The 26,066-nt window shown below is 45.1% G+C and overlaps 1 protein-coding gene across 1 annotated transcript in view; it reads right to left on the reverse strand.

Moving 5' to 3' along the window:
• The window catches only part of LOC139409832 (ras-specific guanine nucleotide-releasing factor RalGPS1), a 268,460-nt gene that overhangs the window by 149,779 nt on the left and 92,615 nt on the right, over positions 1–26,066 (reverse strand). Inside the window, exon 8 of the mRNA XM_071155218.1 lies at positions 8,599–8,725. Within this exon, the coding sequence (XP_071011319.1) occupies positions 8,599–8,725 (127 nt within the window). The remainder of the gene's footprint in view (positions 1–8,598; positions 8,726–26,066) is intronic.

Raw genomic sequence — 26,066 nt, forward strand, 5'->3', positions numbered from 1 at the left:
GACTATTGGATGTTCTTATAGGCACTTTAGTATTGCCAGTGTAACAGTATAGCTTCCGTCTCGCTCCTACCTGGGCTCGAACCAGGAACACATCGACAACAGCCACCCTCGAAGCAACGTTACCCATGTAGAGCAAGGGGAACAACTACTCCAAGTCTCAGAGCGAGTGATGTTTGAAACGCTATTAGCGCTCACCCCGCTAACTAGCTAGCCATTTCATATCTGTTACACCAGCCTAATCTCGAGAGTTGATAGGCTTGAAGTCATAAACAGCGTAATGCTTGAAGCACAACAAAGAGCTGCTGGCAAAATGCACGAAAGTGCTGTTTGAATGAATGCTTACAAGCCTGCTGGTGCCTACCACCGCTCAGTCAGACTGCTCTATCAAATCATAGACTTAATTATAACATAATAACACACAGAAATACGAGCCTTAGGTCATTAATATGGTTGACTCCGGAAACTATCATTTCGAAAACAAAACGTTTATTATTTCAGCGAAATACGGAACTGTTCGGTATTTTATCTAACGGGTGGCATCCCTAAGTCTAAATATTGCTGTTACATTGCACAACCTTCAATGTTATGTCATAATTACATAAAATTCTGGGAAATTAGTTCGCAATGAGCCAAATTAGGCGGCCCAAACTGTTGCATATACACTGACTCTGCGTGCAATGAACGCAAGAGAAGTGACACAATATCACCTGGTTAATATTGCCTGCTAACCTGGATTTCTTTTAGCTAAATATGCAGGTTTAAAAATATATACTTCTGTGTATTGATTTTAAGAAAGGCATTGGTGTTTATGGTTAGGTACTAGTTTATGGTTAGTTGCTAGGAAGTTGTGAATAATAAGTTTCACTCAGCAATGATTGTGCTTTTTTCGCAAACGCGCTTTTGTTAAATCATCCCCCTGCGTTGCATCGATTATATGCAATGCAGGACACGCTAGATAAACTAGTAATATCATCAACCATGTGTAGTTAACTAGTGATTATGATTGATTGATTGTTTATTATAAGTTTAATGCTAGCTAGCAACTTACCTTGGCTTCTTACTGCATTCGCGTAACAGCTTTGCTCCTCGTGGAGTGCAATGTAATCAGGTGGTTAGAGCGTTGGACTAGTTAACTGTAAGGTTGCAAGATTGAATCCCCGAGCTGACAAGGTAAAAATCTGTCGTTCTGCCCCTGAACGAGGCAGTGAACCCACTGTTCCTAGGCCGTCATTGAAAATAAGAATGTGTTCTTAACCGACTTGCCTGGTTAAATAGTTTTTTTTTATTTATTTTTTTAAATCGGCCAAATCGGTGTCCAAAAATACCAATTTCAGATTATGAAAACTTGAAAATCGTCCCTAATTAAAATCGGCCATTCCGATTAATCGGCCGACCTCTAATGTGGACACCCCCTTCAAATTAGTGGATTTGGCTATTTCAGCCGCTGACAGGTGTATCAAATCGAGCACACAGCCATGTAATCTCCATAGACAAACATTGGCAGTAGAACGGCCTTCCTGAAGAGCTCAGTGACCTTCATCGTGGCACCATCATTAGGATGCCACCTTTCCAACAAGTCAATTTATTACATTTCTGCCCTGCTAGAGCTGCCCCGGTCAACAGTTATTATGAAGTGGAAACGTCTAGGAGCAACAACGGCTCAGCCGTGAAGTGGTAGGCCACACAAGCTCACAGAACAGGACCCGGCGAGTGCTGAAGCACGAAGCTCGTAAAAATCATCTGTTCTCGGTTGCAACACTCATTCCCGAGTTCCAAAACGGACTCTGCACAATAACTGGGTTTCCATGGCTGAGCAGCCGCAAACAAGCCTAAGATCACCTTGCGCAATGCCATGAGTAGGCTGGAGTGGTGTAAAGCTCGCCGCCATTGTACTCTGGAGCAGTGGAAACGCGTTCTCTGGAGTGATGAATCCCACTTCACCATCTGGCAGTACGGATATGGGTTTGCCGGATGCCAGGAGAACACTACCTGCCCCAATACATAGTGCCAACTGTAAAGTTTGGTGGAGGAGGAATAAATGGTCTGGGGTTGTTTTTCATGGTTCAGGCTAGGCCCCTCAGTGAAGGTGAATCTTAACGCTACAGCATACAATGACATTCTAGACGATTCTGAGCTTCCAACTTTGTTGCAACGGTTTGGGGAAGGCACTTCACCATTTCAGCATGACCAGGTCCACACAGAAATGATTTGTCGAGATCGGTGTGCAAGAACTTGACTGGCCTGCAAGGAGCCCTGACCTCAACCCCATCGAACACCTTTGGGATGAATTGGGACGCCGGCTGCGAGCCAGGCCTAATCGCCCGCGAGCCAGGCCTAATCGCCCAACATCAGTGCCCGACCTCAATAATGCTTGTGTGGCTGAATGGAAGCAAGTCCCCGCAGCAATGTTCCAACATCTAGTTGAAAGCCTTCCGAGTAGAGTGGAGGCTGTTATAGCAGCAAAGGGAGGGACAAACTCCATCTTAATGCTCATGATTTTGGAATGAGATGTTCGATGAGCAGGAGTCCACATACTTTTGGTCATGTAGTGTATATCGCTTAGCAGTCTGACGTGTGGTCAAACCCAGTACACAGTGGCCCATTCTGTCTTTTAACTAATGGAGACAGTAAAAGTCAGACGACCACACCGCTCTTCCATTCACTCACTGGATAGCACAATACAGCCCTCCGGGCCTTATCATTTCTTTTCAGAAGCTCTGCTTTGAGTCTGTTTACACTAAACAAGAGACGATATTGGCTAATATTGGCCGACATAACTTGAGGTAGTGTGATGGGAACAACAGCTGTATTGTTCCTCATTCTAGGGTCATTGAGTGGGCACATTGAAAATGACACAATAATACAGATTCCAGAACTGGCAAGGCAGAAAAGTCCTCTTTCCCTGGACTGAAAGAGTGCTAATGCGACTGGCCAGAGAATGAGGAACAAAATGACTGTCCCACAGCTGATACTCCGTGAAAGTGAAAGAGACGCAGTGAAATACTACTTGAGTAAAAGTCTAAAAGTATTTGGTTTTAAATATAGTATTAAAAGGTAAATGTAATTGCTAAAATATAATAAAGGTAAAAGTATAAATAATAAAAAATTCCTTATATTAAGCAAACCATTTTCTTGTTTTTTTATTTATGGATAGCCAGGGGTACACTCCAACATAATTTACAAACGAAGCATGTGTTTAGTGAGTCCGCCAGATCAGAGGCAGTAGGGATGACCAGGGATGTTCTCTTGATAAGTGCATGAATGTTCCTGTCCTGCTAAGCATTCAAAATGTAACGAGTACTTATGGGTGTCAGGAAAAATGTATGGAGTAAAAAGTACATTCTTTTCTTTAGGAATGTACTGGAGTAAAAGTAGTCAAAAATATAAATAGTTAAGTACAGATACCCCCAAAAAACTACTTAAGAACTAAAGTATTTTTACTTGAGTTCTTACTTGCACATCAAGGTGGGCAGGGTTACCAAGGCAACCTGCTTCTGGAAGATGTATGAAGACTTTCTTATTTACCTAGGTTTAGTTTGGTGTTGTAGTTTCAACTTAAAAACCAGAGGCACATCCCCAGTAGATTTGGTTTGGTATTGTAGTTTCCACTTAAAAACCAGAGGCACATCCCCCAGTAGATTTGGTTTGGTGTTGTAGTTTCCACTTAAAAACCAGAGGCACATCCCCCAGTAGATTTGGTTTGGTGTTGTAGTTTCCACTTAAAAACCAGAGGCACATCCCCAGTAGATTTGGTTTGGTGTTGTAGTTTCAACTTAAAAACCAGAGGCACATCCCCCAGTAGATTTGGTTTGGTGTTGTAGTTTCCACTTAAAAACCAGAGGCACATCCCCCAGTAGATTTGGTTTGGTGTTGTAGTTTCCACTTAAAAACCAGAGGCACATCCCCCAGTAGATTTGGTTTGGTGTTGTAGTTTCCACTTAAAAACCAGAGGCACATCCCCAGTAGATTTGGTTTGGTGTTGTAGTTTCAACTTAAAAACCAGAGGCACATCCCCCAGTAGATTTGGTTTGGTGTTGTAGTTTCCACTTAAAAACCAGAGGCACATCCCCCAGTAGATTTGGTTTGGTGTTGTAGTTTCCACTTAAAAACCAGAGGCACATCCCCCAGTAGATTTGAGCAAAACATAAAACAGGAAAAAAAGGGATTGGGGGGGGGATCCCAAATATGTCCACTCACATTATTTGTGATTCTTAAATGACGTCGTGTGGAACACATTTAGTTTCTATTGTAATTATCTCACGCTAGCCGAAGGAAACATGCCTCCCTTTGCTTTGCTGACATGACCATGGCACAAACCTGGAAAACTGAGACCTCACTGCTCTTTAGGGAAGGAATGAGGAAAGGAGGAGGGAGGTGAGTCCACAGAGAGTGTGGAGTGATGAGGGGGACAGGGCATTGCAGCCTTTATCGAGCTCCACCATGTGAGGCTGTCAGTTCCACAAAGAGGGGATCCGCCCCTTGACCTGCCCAGGCACCGAGCCCCACCTCTAACGCCGCCAACACTTCCAGAGCAACAAAAGACCAGCAGGGAGGTTTGGAGCAACCCAGTCCCTATGAGCTGAGCAGATTAACAAAGTCCCCTGGAGGTCTGTGTGAGATGGGCCTGACTTTGTTTTCATGCCTCAGTCATTAAAATGCCAGTCTGAGTTGGCAAGAACTCTGTGTGATAATTAGGGTTGCAAAAATCAGGGGGAACGTTCAATAAATTGATTTCCAGAATCAGGAGGGAATAAGCAGAACATCTCAAATCCTCCAACCAAAATTTCTAGAAAACAAGGGAATTTATTGAAAGTTCCAGGAATTTTGCAACCCTAGTGATAATAGGAAACTGGGTCAGAGGGCTACTGCCAAACCATTGCAATTACCCCTCTTCATCTGACCCGCCAAATTAAACTAGGTACTAGTTAATCTTCAGAAGATATGGATAGAAAAAAAAATACCTTGTGTGATTAGTTTTTTGAATTTGAGTTGTATGTAGTCTTGAGCGAGGTCCAGAGCCTGCTGGTTTTCTGATCTACCTGTTCATTAATTGCATCCACCTGGTGTCCCAGGTGTAAATCAGTCCCATTATAAAGAAAAAGCAGTGGGATCTGACTTCAACATTCCAGATTTGAATGAGGGGTATAGAGTATAGAGCCGAGCCGATATCTAGAGTAGTAATACTGAGTATTATAGATTTACACCTGGGACACTATATTACTAGAGTAGTTCAGTATTACAGTTCAGTATTACAGTTCAGTATTACAGTTCAGTATTACAGTTCAGTATTACAGTTCAGTATTACAGTTCAGTATTACAGTTCAGTATTACAGTTCAGTATTATAGTTCAGTATTATAGTTCAGTATTATAGTTCAGTATTATAGTTCAGTATTATAGTTCAGTATTACAGTTCAGTATTACAGTTCAGTATTACAGTTCAGTATTACAGTTCAGTATTACAGTTCAGTATTATAGTTCAGTATTATCCCACTGGATACCTGTATTTTAATACAATATCTGCATTGAAGTACTGTTCCTGTAACCCTGTGCTTTAAGTTCTGAACCGAGCGCAAACTGTCCTGGGAAGGATCCTTTAAAGAGGACCGCTGTACAAAAGTCCAGAGTCCTACGGTGGAAATCTCAACACAGACGTCTCAATAGGCACACAACGGTTAGAGCACAATAGTAGTGATGTCTGTCAGTGACTGTCCACAGTTTCCATGATTAAATTTATCTGCTCTGGGATACCGATTCATGTTGATATTTTTAATTGCTGGTGGTCGTTGACATTGTTTTACGTCGGACAGCGCGTAGATTCCGCCTGCACTGATCCGTCTCATATCGCAAAGTGGGATAGCTCGAAAGTAGTTCTGATACAAGGTCTAACATTTGGAGAGAAAAAAAAATACCTAGGTGACATCTGCTAAATCCCATTTCTGCCTCAAAACTGTCTCAATTGATCTAAGCTAAAACAATAAATGTCAAATGTAGATTTTTAGGGCGAGGCAGTCTTAGTCGCCCTATTTTAAATCTAGATAAGGATTATTGTGCTTCAAAAGAGTTTGACTATAGCACGACAGCTAGCATAAATTTGTCCAACATTAACGCTAATGTTAGCCGAGCCAGTCACTGAAAGGATGCTGCACACACACACACACACACACACACACACAATGCTGAATGCTCCAAAAAAAAATTTGCTAGCGACTGTAGCTAGTAGTGCTAATGCTTACATTATGAGTTTTTATTTAGCAGCTGTTCTTCTGCGTCGAGTCATTACAGTAGTCTACCGAGTCAGCTGCTGGCTGTGCTCAGCTGACTCAACCATACAATCGCAGAGAAACATGCTGATCTACGGACTGATTTCTGATAAGACAGTTTCTCTTAATTGTGGGAAAGTATGTCTACAACTTTAGGGTAATTTAAACAGGCTAAGCAAGCTTTTGATGCCAGTGAAGGATGAGCTAGCTAACTATGTCAGTAAGCTACACAGCTGATCACTGGCGACCAACATCCTGGCACAATTTGTGCAGGAGATAGATCATTTTAAAAACTGGTGGCTAACAATTGCAAACTATTAAATCATTGCCAAAATGTTTGTAATAATTTTGCTAGTTAGTTAGTGACATTTGCAACTGTGTTTTCATTTGGAACTACAACCCTCTTTTCCATAGAATTAGGAATCAGGATAACGGAATGGACATGAACCTTCCAATGACGGGATAAAGGTCAGCCATGGTTTGCCTGTGCTGTTTTAAGACAGTGTAAAATAATGAATTTGAAGAATTTCTGCACTGCATGTCTGCTAGCTAGCCAGACCGTTTTAGAGGAATGATTCCATACATTTGTCTAATTCACTGCCAATATTCTATTCAAAAAATGCAGTCAATCCACAGCCATACACTGGCGCAAATCAGTTGATGATACGACTTCGACAAGTTGCAAATACTGATTTTACACAGCTTTCCAAGAACACAAAAAACGTAGACATTTGTGGTTTGTTTACATATATTTTAGAGGTTATTATTCACATGGAAAATTGGTATAAAACCTGTATAAAATGTATTTCTAATTATATATATGACCATTTTAGTTTGACATGTCACATGCCTTTTATGTTCCTGCATATTAAAAATCGGGATTACGCCTCTACTGCCATTCATTCCAATTAGACTGGTTTAGATTTCTCCCTGCCATTTTCACCACATTCTGGAACATTGAGGATTTATGACATTGAGATCCTATTAAATTACTAGAGAGGTTGATGCTATTTTCCTCAAATCACAGACTGAACCAGGTGGATGACTCGTCATAAAGGGGGGGGGGGGGGGGGGGGGGTTGGCCACGGTTATAAAACTAAACCGACTCAGCTGAATGGGTTTTAATTCCTCAGTGAATGGGAAACATCTGCACATTTATTGATGATGATGGTGGTAGTGATGATTTAACAACAAACAGATTGATCAAAAGTAGCTTCTCCAAATGTGGCTTTACCATATCAGTTTGGAAAATATATCGATGTTATGAACAGGGCTCTAAATAAAAAATATTAAAAAATCATAGCACTGGTGTTCCAAACTTTGAAAGGTTAGGAGCACAACAAAAGTTAGGAGCACCGCAAAAGTTAGGAGCACCGCAAAAGTTAGGAGCACCGCAAAAGTTAGGAGCACCGCAAAAGTTAGGAGGACAACAAAGGTTAGGAGCACAACAAAAGTTAGGAGCACAACAAAAGTTAGGAGCACAACAAAGGTTAGGAGGACAACAAAGGTTAGGAGCACAACAAAAGTTAGGAGCACAACCAAAGTTAGGAGCACCAGAAGAGAAACATTTTATTTTATTTTATGGAGAGAGAGACTATATTGGGCCTATGAATTCTAGCTACTTTTGAAGAAACTAATATTTAACTCTGTAAAGACATTCGTTAATTATAAAAAGCTATTACGTTGATATAAAAAAAAACTGTCATTGTTTAAAAGCACTACCTATTGAGATGCATAAGATAAAAAATTGTACACTGTCCCTTTAAAAGCGTAACGTTTTGTGAGTGATGACATGCAAGAGATCAGTCATTCATTCATTCATTGATCTATGATCATTGATCTCCTGAAGAAGATATCCCCTTTCCTTTCTCTCTGTGCCACCAGAAGTTTGGATATACTGCTAAAGTTCCCAGGTTGTTAGCTAGCAATCTAGCTAATGAGGTAATAAGACTGAGCAAGGTGTTAACAAATGCACCCGACATGGTTTATGAACAGGGCCACCAGCCACTGTTGCAGGTAGATGGAAAAACAGACCAGAATCTCAATATATTTATTCACCATAATTCCGCCAAAAACCACTCGTTTTTTTTTTTTAAATCACACTTCTTTCCACAACAATGCCTAAACATATCAGGACACCACTTGAGTTCTAGAAATGTTTTATTTTATGTTGGAGAGTATAGTTAACCAATCATTTCAATTGCGCACCTCAAGAGACTGATGTATGTTTAGCAGTGTTTCTTTACTGCATGTGTGTTAGCAGAGTTTGCAAAACAAATGACTGATACAAATCATGAGAGAGACTTACCCAGATAGGGTTTAAGGTTAGAGACTTACCCAGGTAGGGGATGCATGGTGTTATCTTGAGAGAACGGATGTACTCCCTCATGCGCGTGTAGTTGTCCTCTTTGGATGTCAAGAAGTCCAGCTTCTCAAACGTGGTCTTGTCCTTCCGGCTGATCAGCTGGGAGAAGAAGAACAAGGTGGAATCAGCTTATTGTTAATTAATTTCCTCTTTCAGCCAGTCAGCCGACATCATTTAGTTGTACTCTGTTAATTGTAACTCGACAACATGAGTGGTCGATTTCCCCTGCAGAGGACTAGCAAATCTGATGCATTGTTACTTCTTCAGCAACCAACGACACACTTCAGGTAAAATAAATAAATAACAAAATACATTTTTAAAAGAAAATCAGTCATCGGTAACAGGTAGAGTTGAAACATTTAAAATACAACATATTACTGACACACAGACACCAAGTGAACAGTGGTGTCAGCAGCACAGACAGACAATAACACATGACCAGAAACCACAAGACCATGGACTGTCTGACATTTGTGTTTGTCATTGAGAACTCTAATCGACTTACGGCTGGGGACAGACAGACATGAATACGAGAGTGATTTGGAGTTGGAGGACTTCTGGGTGCTCACTGTCTGAGGGATTTAACCCTGGCTCCCCTCATTGACTGCCTTCTCAGAGTTATCATTATGACATTAGCCTGCAGCCACCTTTGTTTTGCACGTCTATGCAGTCAAGCACATCTACATCTGACCTAACTGGGAGTCAATGTCGTTTGGCTTTAAACTCTGCCAGAGTTTGTGGAATGTAGGTGTAGAGCTTAAATCTAAACAGCCAATCAGTTATTGGAGGTCATTAGATGTTATGTACAACTCAAAATCAGCACACTCATTTCATTGTGTGTGTGTGTGGAAGTATTTGAAATGTACATAAAAAATATATATATTGTATTTTCTCATCTTAAAACCCTGTAAAAAAAAAAACAATGTCTAAGTAATGTAATCAAATTGCTGAGTGCTAATTTTCAGTGTTAGGTTCCCATTGAGTCCTGTATTCCACCCCGAGTGGTTCAGACACGTCGGGAAAGCTAAAGTCCGGTGAGCGCCAAGATGTGACCCCGTGCTTCCTCAGCGCTCAACACCACAGAGTGGAGAGGTGAACCCATGCTTCCTCAGAGCTCAACACCACAGAGTGGAGGGGTGAACCCATGCTTCCTCAGCGCTCAACACCACAGAGTGGAGGGGTGAACCCATGCTTCCTCAGCGCTCAACACCACAGAGTGGAGGGGTGAACCCATGTTTCCTCAGCGCTCAACACCACAGAGTGGAGAGGTGAACCCATGCTTCCTCAGAGCTCAACACCACAGAGTGCAGGGGTGAACCCATGCTTCCTCAGCGCTCAACACCACAGAGTGGAGGGGTGAACCCATGCTTCCTCAGCGCTCAACACCAGAGTGGAGAGGTGAACCCATGCTTCCTCAGCGCTCAACACCACAGAGTGGAGAGGTGAACCCATGCTTCCTCAGCGCTCAACACCACAGAGTGGAGGGGTGAACCCATGCTTCCTCAGCGCTCAACACCACAGAGTGGAGCGGTGAACCCGTGCTTCCTCAGCGCTCAACACCACAGAGTGGAGGGGTGAACCCATGCTTCCTCAGAGCTCAACACCACAGAGTGGAGGGGTGAACCCATGCTTCCTCGGAGCTTAACACCACAGAGTGGAGGGGTGAACCCATGCTTCCTCGGAGCTTAACACCACAGAGTGGAGGGATGCCTTTGGAGTAGCCTTCCATTTCCGCAATACCAGACAGCAGAACAGAACCAGACTGGCCCCCATCCTATTTTTTGCAATAGTTTCTGCTCTTTGCCTGGGGCAGAGTGGAAACAGGACTATCCTATAGCCGGGGAGGAGTGGAAACAGGACTATCCTGTAGCCGGGGAGGAGTGCAGACAGGACTATCCTATAGCCGGGTAGGAGTGGAAACAGGACTATCCTGTAGCCGGGTAGGAGTGGAAACAGGACTATCCTATAGCCGGGGAGAAGTGGAAACAGGACTATCCTGTAGCCGGGTAGGAGTGGAAACAGGACTATCCTGTAGCCGGGTAGGAGTGGAAACAGGACTATCCTGTAGCCGGGAGGAGTGGAAACAGGACTATCCTGTAGCCGGGTAGGAGTGGAAACAGGACTATCCTGTAGCCGGGTAGGAGTGGAAACAGGACTATCCTGTAGCCGGGTAGGAGTGGAAACAGGACTATCCTGTAGCCGGGGAGGAGTGGAAACAGGACTATCCTGTAGCCGGGTAGGAGTGGAAACAGGACTATCCTATAGCCGGGGAGAAGTGGAAACAGGACTATCCTGTAGCCGGGGAGGAGTGCAGACAGGACTATCCTATAGCCGGGGAGGAGTGGAAACAGGACTATCCTGTAGCCGGGGAGGAGTGCAGACAGGACTATCCTATAGCCGGGTAGGAGTGGAAACAGGACTATCCTGTAGCCGGGTAGGAGTGGAAACAGGACTATCCTATAGCCGGGGAGAAGTGGAAACAGGACTATCCTGTAGCCAGGTAGGAGTGGAAACAAGACTATCCTATAGCCGGGAGGAGTGGAAACAGGACTATCCTATAGCCGGGAGGAGTGGAAACAGGACTATCCTGTAGCCGGGAGGAGTGGAAACAGGACTATCCTGTAGCCGGGGAGGAGTGGAAACAGGACTATCCTGTAGCCGGGGAGGAGTGGAAACAGGACTATCCTGTAGCCGGGGAGGAGTGGAAACAGGACTATCCTGTAGCCGGGGAGGAGTGGAAACAGGACTATCCTGTCGCCGGGGAGGAGTGGAAACAGGACTATCCTGTAGCCGGGGAGGAGTGGAAACAGGACTATCCTGTAGCCGGGTAGGAGTGGAAACAGGACTATCCTGTAGCCGGGTAGGAGTGGAAACAGGACTATCCTATAGCCGGGAGGAGTGGAAACAGGACTATCCTGTAGCCGGGGAGGAGTGGAAACAGGACTATCCTGTAGCCGGGGAGGAGTGGAAACAGGACTATCCTGTAGCCGGGGAGGAGTGGAAACAGGACTATCCTGTAGCCGGAGAGGAGTGGAAACAGGACTATCCTGTAGCCGGGGAGGAGTGGAAACAGGACTATCCTGTAGCCGGGGAGGAGTGGAAACAGGACTATCCTGTAGCCGGGGAGGAGTGGAAACAGGACTATCCTGTAGCCGGGGAGGAGTGGAAACAGGGCTATCCTGTAGCCGGGGAGGAGTGGAAACAGGACTATCCTGTAGCCGGGGAGGAGTGGAAACAGGACTATCCTGTAGCCGGGGAGGAGTGGAAACAGGACTATCCTGTAGCCGGGGAGGAGTGGAAACAGGACTATCCTGTAGCCGGGGAGGAGTAGAAACAGGACTATCCTGTAGCCGGGGAGGAGTGCAGACAATCACCTGAGCCATCATCTCCTCTCTTTAGGGGTTGAATACTCTCCCCCTAGTAAGGACAGTTCCTTCCCTGCTTCGGGTTGGTAAGAGCATCAATAGCTAATCCTAGCCACTGGAGAGTGGGGTCCTGAAGAGAGTAGCCAGATGTCTCTTACTCCCCTGCCCAGACAGATGCCATGGACACAATGTTAAGTGAATGCAGTAGTGTGGATTTACACGGGTTACCATAACAGATGTAAAAACTCGTTTTCATTTGAGGGAAGGCAAGGGGCCTTTGAGGGAAGGTAAGGGGCCTTTGAGGGAAGGTAAGGGGCCTTTGAGGGAAGGTAAGGGGCCTTTGAGGGACGGTAAGGGGCCTTTGAGGGACGGTAAGGGGCCTTTGAGGGACGGTAAGGGGCCTTTGAGGGACGGTAAGGGGCCTTTGAGGAACGGTAAGGGGCCTTTGAGGGACGGTAAGGGGCCTTTGAGGGACGGTAAGGGGCCTTTGAGGGACGGTAAGGGGCCTTTGAGGGACGGTAAGGGGCCTTTGAGGGAAGTTAAGGGGCTTTTGAGGGAAGGTAAGGGCAGCTGAGAAATGGCATGCCAGAGGGAAACATTCATCAAAACATCATGAAGGGACAAAAACAAGTGGAATTTATGCTAGGGCTCCAAACGGCAGGGGAAACCCGTCTGGATAGTGTTTCCAACAAATAAGGGGTGAGCACCAGCTGCGGCGGATTAGGACGGAACCGTTGTGACAATATCCTGGACTTGCCCTCTGTGTGTATTTCACACCACTCTGTGTGTCTGCCCCTTGCAGGAAAGGTGCGCCTTTTGCATCATGCCCAGGTAGACTATTTCCGTGTGTATTGCCAAAAACACTCTAAAACACACCCAGCCCTGGCTCATGGTGGTTATCCATCTGGTAAAACAGACCACACCCACGCCCCGGGTCCTCGGTCTTCCCCAGAGTGGCACACCCAACCCTGGCATCCGTCTGTCTGTCCCTTGCATGGAACACCCAACCCTGGAAAGTACTGTATGCTCATGTGCTTCAGCACAATAGTATTTTTTATCTATCTATATATATTTTTTTTTCTGTCATTAGCCAAGCCCCTGCCCCGCAGTCCTTAGCCTCACTCACCTCCTTAGTCTCAGCCTCACTCCTCCCCGCGAGTACACCCCAGCCTCACTCATCCTACTTAGTTCTCAGCCTCACTCACCTCCTTAATCTATATATTTTTTTTTCTGTCATTAGCCAAGCCCCTGCCCCGCAGTCCTTAGCCTCACTCACCTCCTTAGTCTCAGCCTCACTCCTCCCCGCGAGTACACCCCAGCCTCACTCATCCTACTTAGTTCTCAGCCTCACTCACCTCCTTAAGCCTCAGCCTCACTCACCTCCTTAGGTCTCAGCCTCACTCACCTCCTTAGGTCTCAGCCTCACTCACCTCCTTAGGCCTCAGCCTCACTCACCTCCTTAGGTCTCAGCCTCACTCACCTCCTTAGGTCTCAGCCTCACTCACCTCCTTAGGTCTCAGCCTCACTCACCTCCTTAGGTCTCAGCCTCACTCACCTCCTTAGGTCTCAGCCTCACTCACCTCCTTAGGTCTCAGTCTCACTCCTCCCCGCGAGTACACCCCAGCCTCACTCACCTCCTTAGGCCTCAGCCTCACTCATCCCCGCGAGTACACCCCAGCCTCACTCATCCTCAGGTCTCAGCCTCACTCCTCCTCCTTAGGGACTCAGACTCACTCCTCCCCGCGAGTACACCCCCAGCCTCACTCCTCCCCGCGAGTACACCCCCAGCCTCACTCCTCCCCGCGAGTACACCCCCAGCCTCACTCCTCCCCGCGAGTACACCCCCAGCCTCACTCCTCCCCGCGAGTACACCCCCAGCCTCACTCCTCCCCGCGAGTACACCCCCAGCCTCACTCCTCCCCGCGAGTACACCCCCAGCCTCACTCCTCCCCGCGAGTACACCCCCAGCCTCACTCCTCCCCGCGAGTACACCCCCAGCCTCACTCCTCCCCGCGAGTACACCCCCAGCCTCACTCCTCCCCGCGAGTACACCCCCAGCCTCACTCCTCCACGCGAGTACATCCCAGCCTCACTCCTCCCCGCGAGTACACCCCAGCCTCACTCCTCCCCGCGAGTACACCCCAGCCTCACTCCTCCCCTTTCATGGTAGTACACCTCAATCGGCCCCATAGACCATAGTGTTAGGGTGCCAGTACAGTGTTCCAAGTCTCGCGTCACAATAAGTCATACATTAGACGACTTCTGGTCTATCCTTTTCTGCTTGCCTGAATGTTTTACCTCCACAGATCATAACCTGATAATATATAGGACTGGACCGACTACCTTGTCGATTTCCCACTGGAAGCTACGGAGACCGTGTCAAGGCGTGAGATGAGAGGAAGCTACAGAGACCGTGTCAAAGCGAGAGATGAAGCTACGGAGACCGTGTCAAGGCGTGAGATGAGAGGAAGCTACAGAGACCGTGTCAAGGTGTGAGATGAAGCTACGGAGACCGTGTCAAGGCGTGAGATGAAGCAACGGAGACCGTGTCAAGGCGTGAGATGAAGCTACATAGACCGTGTCAAGACCTGAGATGAAGCTACGGAGACTGTGTAAAGGCGTGAGATGAAGCTACCGAGACAATGTGTTAATGCGTGAGCTGAGATTCATGTCCTTAGCACAGAACATGACACATTGACACAGGATGTAAATCCTGGAGTGTACTACACAGGTAAGGTAAACAGACAACAGGGAACACTGTCACCGTGTTGGTTAAGTATCACAGTACAGTATCATGAAAGCTATGAGATCAAGTTGCTCTAATGTGCCAAGAGTTGAGGGGAGAGTCTGAAATGGGAATTTACTCCATGTGATATATAATGGAGATAATGACAGACTATTACTTTACCTCCTTCAACGCCAACAAAAGTATTTCCAAGCATGGAACAAGGCTCTCCCCCTCCCCCTCCCCCTCAACAGACTCATATAAAAAAATATATAATGAAGTCTTCAAATAAAGCGAGAAATGGCAGAAATTCGAGCCAAAACTAACTATACAACTACCTGTACGCGCTCCATTTTCTACCAGTGCCACAGAATAAACTGAAAACGATTTTATATAATGGAATAAAAATGTAAAAACTGAAGTGGTCAGCATCTTCATGTTATTCCTGGCATTACAATACAGACAGAAACTTACTCTGAGAGGTATAGTTTACTGTCAGATGGAAACTGTGGTTGAGTCGAGGTCTTTTCTTAATATGAACATGTGTGGTGGAGCGACGGTCGATTATTTGCTTGCAGAGGACTAAAGAAGCAGCTCACGTTGAAGGAGGGAAGGAGAGATGGTGGGCGCAAGGAAGCCCAGGAAACACACGTTCAGACTCCAGGGGTCAGAGCTGTCCCACTTGTCTTCACAAACCAATTAGCAAGAGGGGGAAAAGCCCGAATGGACCCGACCAATATTCAAACCAACGCTTTTGTTTCCAACCACAAAGAGAGAGAGAGGCCATAATGGGGAAAAAGAGGGAACATTTCCTTGACCTTTCCATCCTCAAACATATCATGCTTTTCAGAGAAAACTTTGGTTACCTACTATACCTCTGTCTCCAGCACTGTAACGTACACTGGGTGGACAACACATTAGGACCACCTTCCAAATATTGAGTTGCACACCTCCATTTTGCCCTCAGAACAGTCTTAATTCGTCGGGCGCATGGGACTCTACAAGCTGTCGAAAGCGTTCCACAGGGATGCTGGCCCATGTTGACTACAAAGCGTTCCACAGGGATGCTGGCCCACGTTGACTACAAAGCGTTCCACAGGGATGCTGGCCCATGTTAACTACAAAGCGTTCCACAGGGATGCTGGCCCATGTTGACTACAAAGCGTTCCACAGGGATGCTGGCCCATGTTGACTCCAATGCGTCCCACAGTTTTGTCAAGTTGACTGGATGTCCTTTGGGTGGTAGATCATCCTTGATACAAACAGGAAACTATTGAGCGTGAAATACCCAGTATTTGCAGTTCTTGACACAGTTTGACACCACTCATCTACACCGATTGAAGTGGGTGTAACAATTAACATCACTAAGGGATTGTAGCTTTTCACCAAGTCAGTCCATGTCATGGAAAGAGCAGGTCTTCATAATGTTTTGTACATTCATCATACACAAATAGCATTGACAAGGACAAACCACTTTTCAGCACAAGTGGTCAGAACACAGTTCTTTGAATCAATGACACTAGGCCCCGGTGACCCTAAATACTCTGTTGTTTCTGTGCTCTTGTAACGTCATGAAATCCAATTTTATGTTTAAAACCAACTAAATGTTACACATACGTTTTAAATGGCCTGGAACAAAAACGACCCAAATTTCACGGCTCACAAACAGTCATTCCCGGCACGGAGCGAGTCATTTTCACCATCATATAAAATAACCTGGAGCTGGATGGGCTGGGGTCGTTATACCTCAGACATCATTACCGGTAAACACGAACATGTGCACACACACACAGTTATGGAAACTATTGTCGACGGACCCCAAAAAACAGCCAAACTCTATTAAAACGGACTTACACAGTAAACTCAGATCTCTTAGAAGTGGGTTCACAATTAAAATAATCTCAGTTCAAAATCAGCAGTCTGCTGTTTGCTTCACATACTGTGGCCCTCATATGGTGTGACCCTAGTGCACCTTTAAAAAGACTCAAGAGAAGAAAAAAAAAAGTGTCACCATTTGCAGCTTCTAGATGGCACAGTTGCATGCTGCCTAGTGCACTACTGGTTTCAGTTGACCCAAAAGCATGGCGTAGAGGGCTGTACTGCATACAGCGACAATAATCTTTATTGAAAGACCTGTTTCGCCATCAGCATATCCACTAAGCCTCCAGTGAAACTCTGCATTTTCTGTACTCCCCTGTCCAATTACTGGGTGGGAGCTGCCGTCTGGCATGGTGGTGAGGTGTCATTTTCTTTCCAGGAATTGGCAGAGCAAGTGGTCAATTCCTTGATAACGTGGCAGGTGGGGTAGCGACAGGGGATAAAATATACAGCCCCATAAACTAATTTCTCATTATTGTTGTCGGGGCCACATCACAGGAGAGGATGTAAGCGCTTTCCCAACTGGCTCCAAGGGCGGAAAGACCCGCCAGAGAGTTCAGCCAGCTTTCTGGAAAGTACACCTGGTATATATGCTTGTACTCGTTTTAAATTCGCCTGATGGAATACTGTGCTATTACCATCATCATCAACAGCATCTTACCATTACATTTATATCTACAATTCAACAGACATTTTTGTTTCAGAAATCTGCCAACTCGTCTAGTTTTGATATTCAGGGAGTGTGTGTGTGTGTGCTTTACATTTCTCTCTGGATGTCATTATCGAAGCACCACAGGTTTTCCAGGCATAGCCTTTCCAAGTGAACAGACCTCTCTGCTGAGTGCCAGTGACAGTACTGGGTTCATACAGTCAATATGTTTTTAAAGCCCTGTGAGGAAAGAGAAAAGGCTTGAAATCTGTCATCTGGTCTTCTAGATGGAAACGGTGAGAACACAATGGAACTGAACGCTCTGACCCCAGTTATCCCCAATAGATGATAATTACAAAAAGCAATCAGCTTGTGGACAATGTTTTTGGGGTTTTTCAAAGCAACTGTAACTAACGTTTTTTGGTGTTCTACAAGCCAACTATTCAAACTCCCCCCCCCCCCCCCAGAATGCTAAAGCCCTCTATAATGTAAACCACAGATCCACAACTAGATTAAGCCGCGGGGAGATTTTTTTTCATTAGCGGATGGTTAGGGGCCCCGAACATAATCACAAATAATTAATTGACTGCAAAATTTACCCCTTGGGTTGTGCCGTGGTGGAGATCTTTGTGGGCTATACTCAGCCTTGTCTCAGGATGGTAAGTTGGTGGTTGAAGATATCCCTCTAGTGGTGTGGGGGCTGTGCTTTGGCAAAGTGGGTGGGGTTATATCCTTCCTGTTTGGCCCTGTCCGGGGGTGTCCTCGGATGGGGCCACAGCGTCTCCTGACCACTCCTGTCTCAGCCTCCAGTATTTATGCTGCAGTAGTTTGTGTGTCGGGGGGCTAGGGTCAGTTTGTTATATCTGGAGTACTTCTCCTGTCCTATTCGGTGTCCTGTGTGAATTTAAGTGTGCTCTCTCTAATTCTCGCTCTCTCTTTCTCTCTCTCGGAGGACCTGAGCCCTAGGACCATGCCTCAGGAATACCTGACATGATGACTCCTTGCTGTCCCCAGTCCACCTGGCCATGCTGCTGCTCCAGTTTCAACTGTTCTGCCTTATTATTATTGGACCATGCTGGTCATTTATGAACATTTGAACATCTTGGCCATGTTCTGTTATAATCTCCACCCGGCACAGCCAGAAGAGGACTGGCCACCCCACATAGCCTGGTTCCTCTCTAGGTTTCTTCCTAGGTTTTGGCCTTTCTAGGGAGTTTTTCCTAGCCACCGTGCTTCTACACCTGCATTGCTTGCTGTTTGGGGTTTTAGGCTGGGTTTCTGTACAGCACTTTGTGACATCGGCTGATGTGCGAAGGGTTATATAAATAAATTTGATTTGATTTGAAACAAATATAATATTTGACTAAAACAATCATTTCAAACCTTGCTTACATTTATATACAATCACATTCACTGAGTGTACAAAACATTAAGAACACCTGCTCTTTCCATGACAGACCAGGAGAATCCAGGTGGAAACTACGATCTCTTATTGATGTCACTTGTAAAAATCCACTTCAATCAGTGTAGATGAAGGGGAGGAGACGGGGTTAAAGAAAGATTTCCAGATTGTTTAATAGTCACATGTACAGGGTTGCAAGTGTGATTGCAGGGTACAGTGAAAACAGGCTTCGAGCTCCAACATGCAGGACTACTGAAATTCAATAATGAAAATTGTATTTTTTGGGGGGTCTTGAGACATGGATAGTATGTGTGCCATTCAGAGGGTGCATGGGCAAGTCAAACGATTGAAGCGAACGATTGGACCTCGCTTTGAGCGCTGGAGCATTGTCATGCTGAAACAGGAAAGGGCCTTCTCCAAACTGCTTCCCTTCACTGGAACTAAGGAGCCTAGCCCTAAGCATGAAAAACAGCCCCAGACCGGTATTCCTCCTCCACCAAACTTTACAGTTGGCATTATGCATTGGGGCAGGTAGTGTTTTCCTGGCATCCGCCAAACCTAGACTCGTCCATCAGACTGCCATTTGGTGAAGCGTGATTCATCTCTCCAGAGAACGTGTTTCCACTGCTCCAGAGTCCAATGACGGTGAACTTTACACAGACGCTTGGCATTGCGCATGGCAAAATGGCAATAGGGCTCAACACTTAAAAATATGCTTTTGTTCCTTCTATTAGTCTATAGGTAATATGCATGGAAGAAGCCTAGAGCTGACCAGTGCTTCAGGTAATATGCATGGAAGAAGCCTAGAGCTGACCAGTGCTTCAGGTAATATGCTTGGAAGAAGCCTTGAGCTGACCAGTGCTTCAGGGAATATGTTTGGAAGAAGCCTAGAGCTGACCAGTGCTTCAGGTAATATGCTTGGAAGAAGCCTAGAGCTGACCAGTGCTTCAAGTAATATGCTTGGAAGGAGCCTAGAGCTGACCAGTGCTTCAGGAAATATGCTTGGAAAAAGCCTGGAGCTGACCAGTGCTTCAGGTAATATGCTTGGAAGAAGCCTAGAGCTGACCAGTGCTTCAGGTAATATGCTTGGAAGAAGCCTAGAGCTGACCAGTCCTTCAGGTAATATGCATGGAACAAGCCTAGAGCTGACCAGTGCTTCAGGTAATATGTTTGGAAGAAGCCAAGAGCTGACCAGTGCTTCAGGTAATATGCTTGGAAGAAGCCTAGTGCTTCAGGTAATATGCTTGGAAGAAGCCTAGAGCTGACCAGTGCTTCAGGAAATATGCTTGGAAGAAGCCTAGTGCTTCAAGTAATATGCTTGGAAGGAGCCTAGAGCTGACCAGTGCTTCAGGAAATATGCTTGGAAGAAGCCTGGAGCTGACCAGTGCTTCAGGTAATATGCTTTGAAGAAGCCTAGAGCTGACCAGTGCTTCAGGAAATATGCTTGGAAGAAGCCTAGAGCTGACCAGTGCTTCAGGTAATATGCTTGGAAGAAGCCTAGAGCTGACCAGTGCTTCAGGTAATATGTTTGGAAGAAGCCTAGAGCTGACCAGTGCTTCAGGTAATATGCTTGGAAGAAGCCTAGAGCTGACCAGTGCTTCAGGTAATATGTTTGGAAGAAGCCTAGAGCTGACCAGTGCTTCAGGTAATATGCTTGGAAGAAGCCTAGAGCTGACCAGGGCTTCCAGTGACACAATCCTCCACGTAGTGAGGATTTGAATGTACAATGTTCTGCCAGACAGAATAAAAATGCTGGAAGGTGCGAACAGTGTTCCTCCTGGGGGTTAAGCTAGTACTTTGAAATTCCACTTCAGAATCCATCGGCAATAATGGGGGTGGTGTGCCTCCGTGTGCGCGAGTGTGTGTGTGTGTGTGTGTGTGTGTGTGTGTGTGTGTGTGAGCGGGAGCGTGAGAGTGTTAAGAGCACCTTGGGAGAACACATGAAAAGCTCTTCAGTGAGTGGGTCTACTACCGTTGGGCTGAGAGCACTGCCTCCACACCAACAGAAGAGGAGACTAAAAAGGCAAAACAATCACCAATGACTGGATTTGTTTCAATGTTATTCAAATATCTATATGGGAGAATCAATTATATATATATATATATATATATATATATATATATATATATATGAAGCAAAACATTTAAGTACATGTTAAACACGTGCACGATCAGCCTTATCCACTGTTCAGAAGCAAGATTTTCTTAAGCATTTAAACCGATGACTTTTACAGAGCTTTCTCTTGATCCGCCTATGATATTTAAGGTAGCAAAATATATCGTGAGGACCCAATCCCACCAAAAAAAACCCAGCAGAGATTGTAAAAGACTAAAAGACTTTGGCTCCCGGGTGGCGCTGCGGTCTAAGGAAATGACGCCTTTTGCACATCTCAGTGCAAAAGGCGTCATTTCAGTCCCTGGTTCGAATCCAGGCTGTATCACATCCGGCCATGATTGGGAGTCCCGTAAGGCGGCGCACAATTGGCCCAGTGTCATCCGGGTTTGGCCGGGGTAGGCTGTCATTGTAAATAAGAATTTGTTCTTAACTGACTTGCCTAGATAAATAATCAAATTAAAATATAGTAGTCAGTACATTCCTGACCTCCCAATTTTCCTCTCTTTAAAAAGAGTTTGAGACAGGGTTAGAGATGAGAACGAATGCAACTACCACCACAAAGCAATGGAGGGAAGCAGGCTTTCTCTGGAACGTACGGTAACACTATCATAAATATGCATGACTTCAGCTTCCCACTATGATAGATATGCATGGTGAAGACTTCAGCTTCCCACTATGATAGATATGCATGGTGAAGACTTCAGCTTCCCACTATGATAGATTGCATGGTGAAGACTTCAGCTTCCTACTATGATAGATATGCATGGTGAAGACTTCAGCTTCCCACTATGATAGATATGCATGGTGAAGACTTCAGCTTCCCACTATGATAGATATGCATGGTGAAGACTTCAGCTTCCCACTATGATAGATATGCATGGTGAAGACTTCAGCTTCCCACTATGATAGATATGCATGGTGAAGACTTCAGCTTCCCACTATGATAGATATGCATGGTGAAGACTTCCGCTTCCCACTATGATAGATATGCATGGTGAAGACTTCCGCTTCCCACTATGATAGATATGCATGGTGAAGACTTCAGCTTCCCACTATGATAGATATGCATGGTGAAGACTTCAGCTTCCCACTATGATAGATATGCATGGTGAAGACTTCAGCTTCCCACTATGATAGATATGCATGGTGAAGACTTCAGCTTCCCACTATGATAGATATGCATGGTGAAGACTTCAGCTTCCCACTATGATAGATATGCATGGTGAAGACTTCAGCTTCCCACTATGATAGATATGCATGGTGAAGACTTCAGCTTCCCACTATGATAGATATGCATGGTGAAGACTTCAGCTTCCCACTATGATAGATATGCATGGTGAAGACTTCAGCTTCCCACTATGATAGATATGCATGGTGAAGACTTCAGCTTCCCACTATGATAGATATGCATGGTGAAGACTTCAGCTTCCCACTATGATAGATATGCATGGTGAAGACTTCAGCTTCCCACTATGATAGATATGCATGGTGAAGACTTCAGCTTCCCACTATGATAGATATGCATGGTGAAGACTTCAGCTTCCCACTATGATAGATATGCATGGTGAAGACTTCAGCTTTCCAATGTGAGAAAATAGAGAAATCAAAAATCAAATATGGAGGAATGTCTAATCAATGCGGATGCTAAATCAGGAACGTTTGTTGGTGGCCCATGTTTTGCTTTGGTCTGAATAAACAGTTTAGAAATGACACAGAAATTAATTGACTGCCACAGCAAACACATTAGTCCCGGTTGTATAGATGCGGCAAAGAGGTCAATCGAACTCGACCAAAACAATGGAATTGCAATGGAAACGTGTAGGGGAAAGGGTCATTGGGGCAGCAGGGTAGCCTAGTAGTTAGAGCATTGGACTAGTAACCGGAAGGTTGCAAGTTCAAATCCCCGAGCTGACAAGGTACAAATCTGTCGTTCTGCCCCTGAACAGACAGTTAACCCACTGTTCCTAGGTCGTCATTGAAAATAAGAACGTGTGCTTAACTGACTTGCCTAGTTAGATAAAAGGTAAAATAAAAAATAAATAAATTGAGGACAGATCCAGAGTCGCCTCATTGCCACTCCCAGCAAAATTAGCCTACATTTAAGCTATTGTTTATATTTGGTATTTATTATGATCCCCATTAGCAGCTGCAAAAAGCATCAGCTACTCTTCCTGGGGTCCACATGAAACATGACAACATACATAGAACAGAACATTATTAGTCAAGGACTGAAATACATTTAAAACATCACACACAGCCTACATATCTGCTGTTAAGCATATCCCAGTTTAGGTCACCTAACATTACAAAACTCTGAAGATAAATGGGGGACAAATAATTCACATATGGTGTCGAGGGCATGGCTGGGGGCTGAGAGGGGTCTGTTACAAGCGGCAACAGTGAGACTTATTTCTGGAAAGGTGGATTTTTAAAAGTAGAAGCTCAAACTATTTGGGCACAGACCTGGATAGCATGGCAGAACTCTGCAGGCTAACTCCACCCCCTTTGGCAGTTCTAGCTTGGCAAAAAATGTTGTAGTTGGGGATGGAAATTTCAGAATTTTTCATGGCCTTCCTAAACCAGGATTCAGACACGGCTAAGACATCAGGGTTGGCGGAGGAGTCTGATGTTAACATGCATGAAACCAAGGCTTTTACAGTTACAGAAGTCAACAAATGAGAGCGCCTGGGGAATAGGAGTGGAACCCAGGCTACAGGGCCTGGGTTAACCTCTACATCACCAGAAAGGCTATAAGAACTGCTAAAGGCTATAAGAACTGGTCGTCTAGTTCGTTGGAACAGAGAATAAAAGGAACAGATTTCTGGGCGTGGTAGAATAGATTCAGGGCATAATGTACAGATGGGTATGGTAGGATGTGAGTACAGTGGAGGTAAATCTAGGCGTTGAGTGACGATGAGGGAGGTTTCGTCTCTGGAAGGACAAGTTAAGCCAGGTGAGGTCTCCTCGTGTGTGGAGACGAGAGAGCTGTCTAAAGCATTCTGAGTGGGACTGAGGTCTCCTCGTGTGTGGGGACGAGAGAGCTGTCTAAGGCATTCTGAGTGGGACTGAAGGCTCTACAGTGAAATAAAACAGCAGTAGACAAGGCATATTGACATTAGAGAGAGGCATAAAGCAATCACAGGTGTTAATCAGGAGAGCTAAGACAACAACGGGTAAATGGAGATGAATGGGCAGAGCGGGTCAGTTAGGTACATACAGGACCTGAGTTCGAGGCTGGGGCCGACAGGTAAATGGTGGAGAATGGGCAGAGAGGGTCAGTTAGGTACATACAGGACCTGAGTTCGAGGCTGGGGCCTACAGGTAAATGGTGGAGAATGGGCAGAGAGGGTCAGTTAGGTACATACAGGACCTGAGTTCGAGACTGGGGCCGACAGGTAAATGGAGATGAATGGGCAGAGCGGGTCAGTTAGGTACATACAGGACCTGAGTTCGAGGCTGGGGCCGACAGGTAAACAAAATGAGGTACCGTGTCATTGAAACAGTCCAGGGGGCATCAGCTGTGTAACTGAGTGATCATCAGGTCAAAAGAGCAATAGGTGAGTCAGGGTGCCGTTCAGCTTAAAATCCAAATATAAACCTGGGTAGTTCCTCCTCGGGCCTTATTGCTTAATTATAAACCGGGTAGATCCTCCTCGGGCCTTATTGCTTAATTATAAACCGGGTAGATCCTCCTCTAGCCTTATTGCTTAATTATAAACTGGGTAGTTCCTCCTCTGGCCTTATTGCTTAATTATAAACCAGGTAGATCCTCCTCTAGCCTTATTGCTTAATTATAAACTGGGTAGTTCCTCCTCGGGCCTTATTGCTTAATTATAAACCAGGTAGATCCTCCTCTAGCCTTATTGCTTAATTATAAACCGGGTAGATCCTCCTCGGGCCTTATTGCTTAATTATAAACCGGGTAGTTCCTCCTCGGGCCTTAATGCTTAACTATATGTCAATAGTGTCGCAGTATATAACACACAACTCTACTTTTACATTTGCGCTTCAGGATAAAAATGGTATCGAACACCCAAATACAAGCTAAGTAATGTAGACGCTTAAGTGTTCAGAAGCATCCAGGTGTTTTGAGTCCATATTTGACCTAATATTGAGTCGGTGGTCATTTTTTGTTTCTATTCTGGATTTCTGGACTTTCTATTCCTTCACCTTTGATATTGATAATGAATCACCGTATCAGTCGGGAGCCGAACTGATAACACCAACACACTGTCTCACACTTGAGACTGCATGAGACTGCATTAGACTGCATGTTTAAAGATGGCTGCAAAACTGACGTCATTTGGGTGATAGTGTTGATTAGAATCATATCAAAGCCAGGGGTTATCAAGTGTGATCAGCTCGGCTCCCCATCGCTGTGGTGCTTTGTTGAGGACAGGATATGAGAGACGGAGTAATATGTGCTCAGCACCTCCGAAAGTACAAGTAGCGGCGTCTGCGAATGGGCTGCCATGTCAATAATGTGATCTAATAACCAGGGTTTATAACCACCTCAGTCACCCAGTGTAGTTAACTAAATGAGCCCTGTAGTTAACTAAATGAGCCCTGTAGTTAAGTAAATGAGCTCTGGGACTTAGATATGTGCTGAAGTTGTGACTAAGAGCATTTAGTGAGAACTGAGGAACTTAAAATCCAAAACGGAAAACTTTAGAAACTGCGCACACCAGCACTTCATCATCACACACACACACACACACGCATACACACACACACACAAACACACTACATGTTAGTGTTTTTAGGAAAGTATTCAGAACCCTAGACTTTTTCCACATTGTTACGTTACAGCTTTATTCTAAAATGTAGTAAATAAAAATAAATCCTCAGCAATCTACACACAACACCCCATAGTGACATCACAATACCCCATAGTGACATCACAATACCCTATAGTGACATCTATACCCCATAGTGACAAAGCGAAAACAGGTAAAAATTTGCAAATGTATTACAGATTTAAAAAAAAAACAGAAATACCTTATTTAAATATGAGACTAAATTGAGCTCAGGTGTATCCTGTTTCCATTGATCGTTCTTGAGACATTTCTACAACTTGATTGGAGTCCACCTGTGGTAAATTCTATTGATTGGACATTATTTGGAAAGGCACACACACCTGTCTATATAAGGTCCCACAGTTGACAGTGCGTGTCAGAGCAAAAACCAAACCACGAGGTCGAAGGAATTGTCCGCAGAGTGCCGAGACAGGATATTGTCAAGGCACAGATCTGGGGAAGGGAATCAAAAAATGTATGCAGCATTGAAGGTCCCCAAGAACACAGTG

This window comes from Oncorhynchus clarkii, chromosome 5, assembly GCF_045791955.1.
Source record: "Oncorhynchus clarkii lewisi isolate Uvic-CL-2024 chromosome 5, UVic_Ocla_1.0, whole genome shotgun sequence".
In the NCBI taxonomy this organism is placed as follows: domain Eukaryota; kingdom Metazoa; phylum Chordata; class Actinopteri; order Salmoniformes; family Salmonidae; genus Oncorhynchus; species Oncorhynchus clarkii.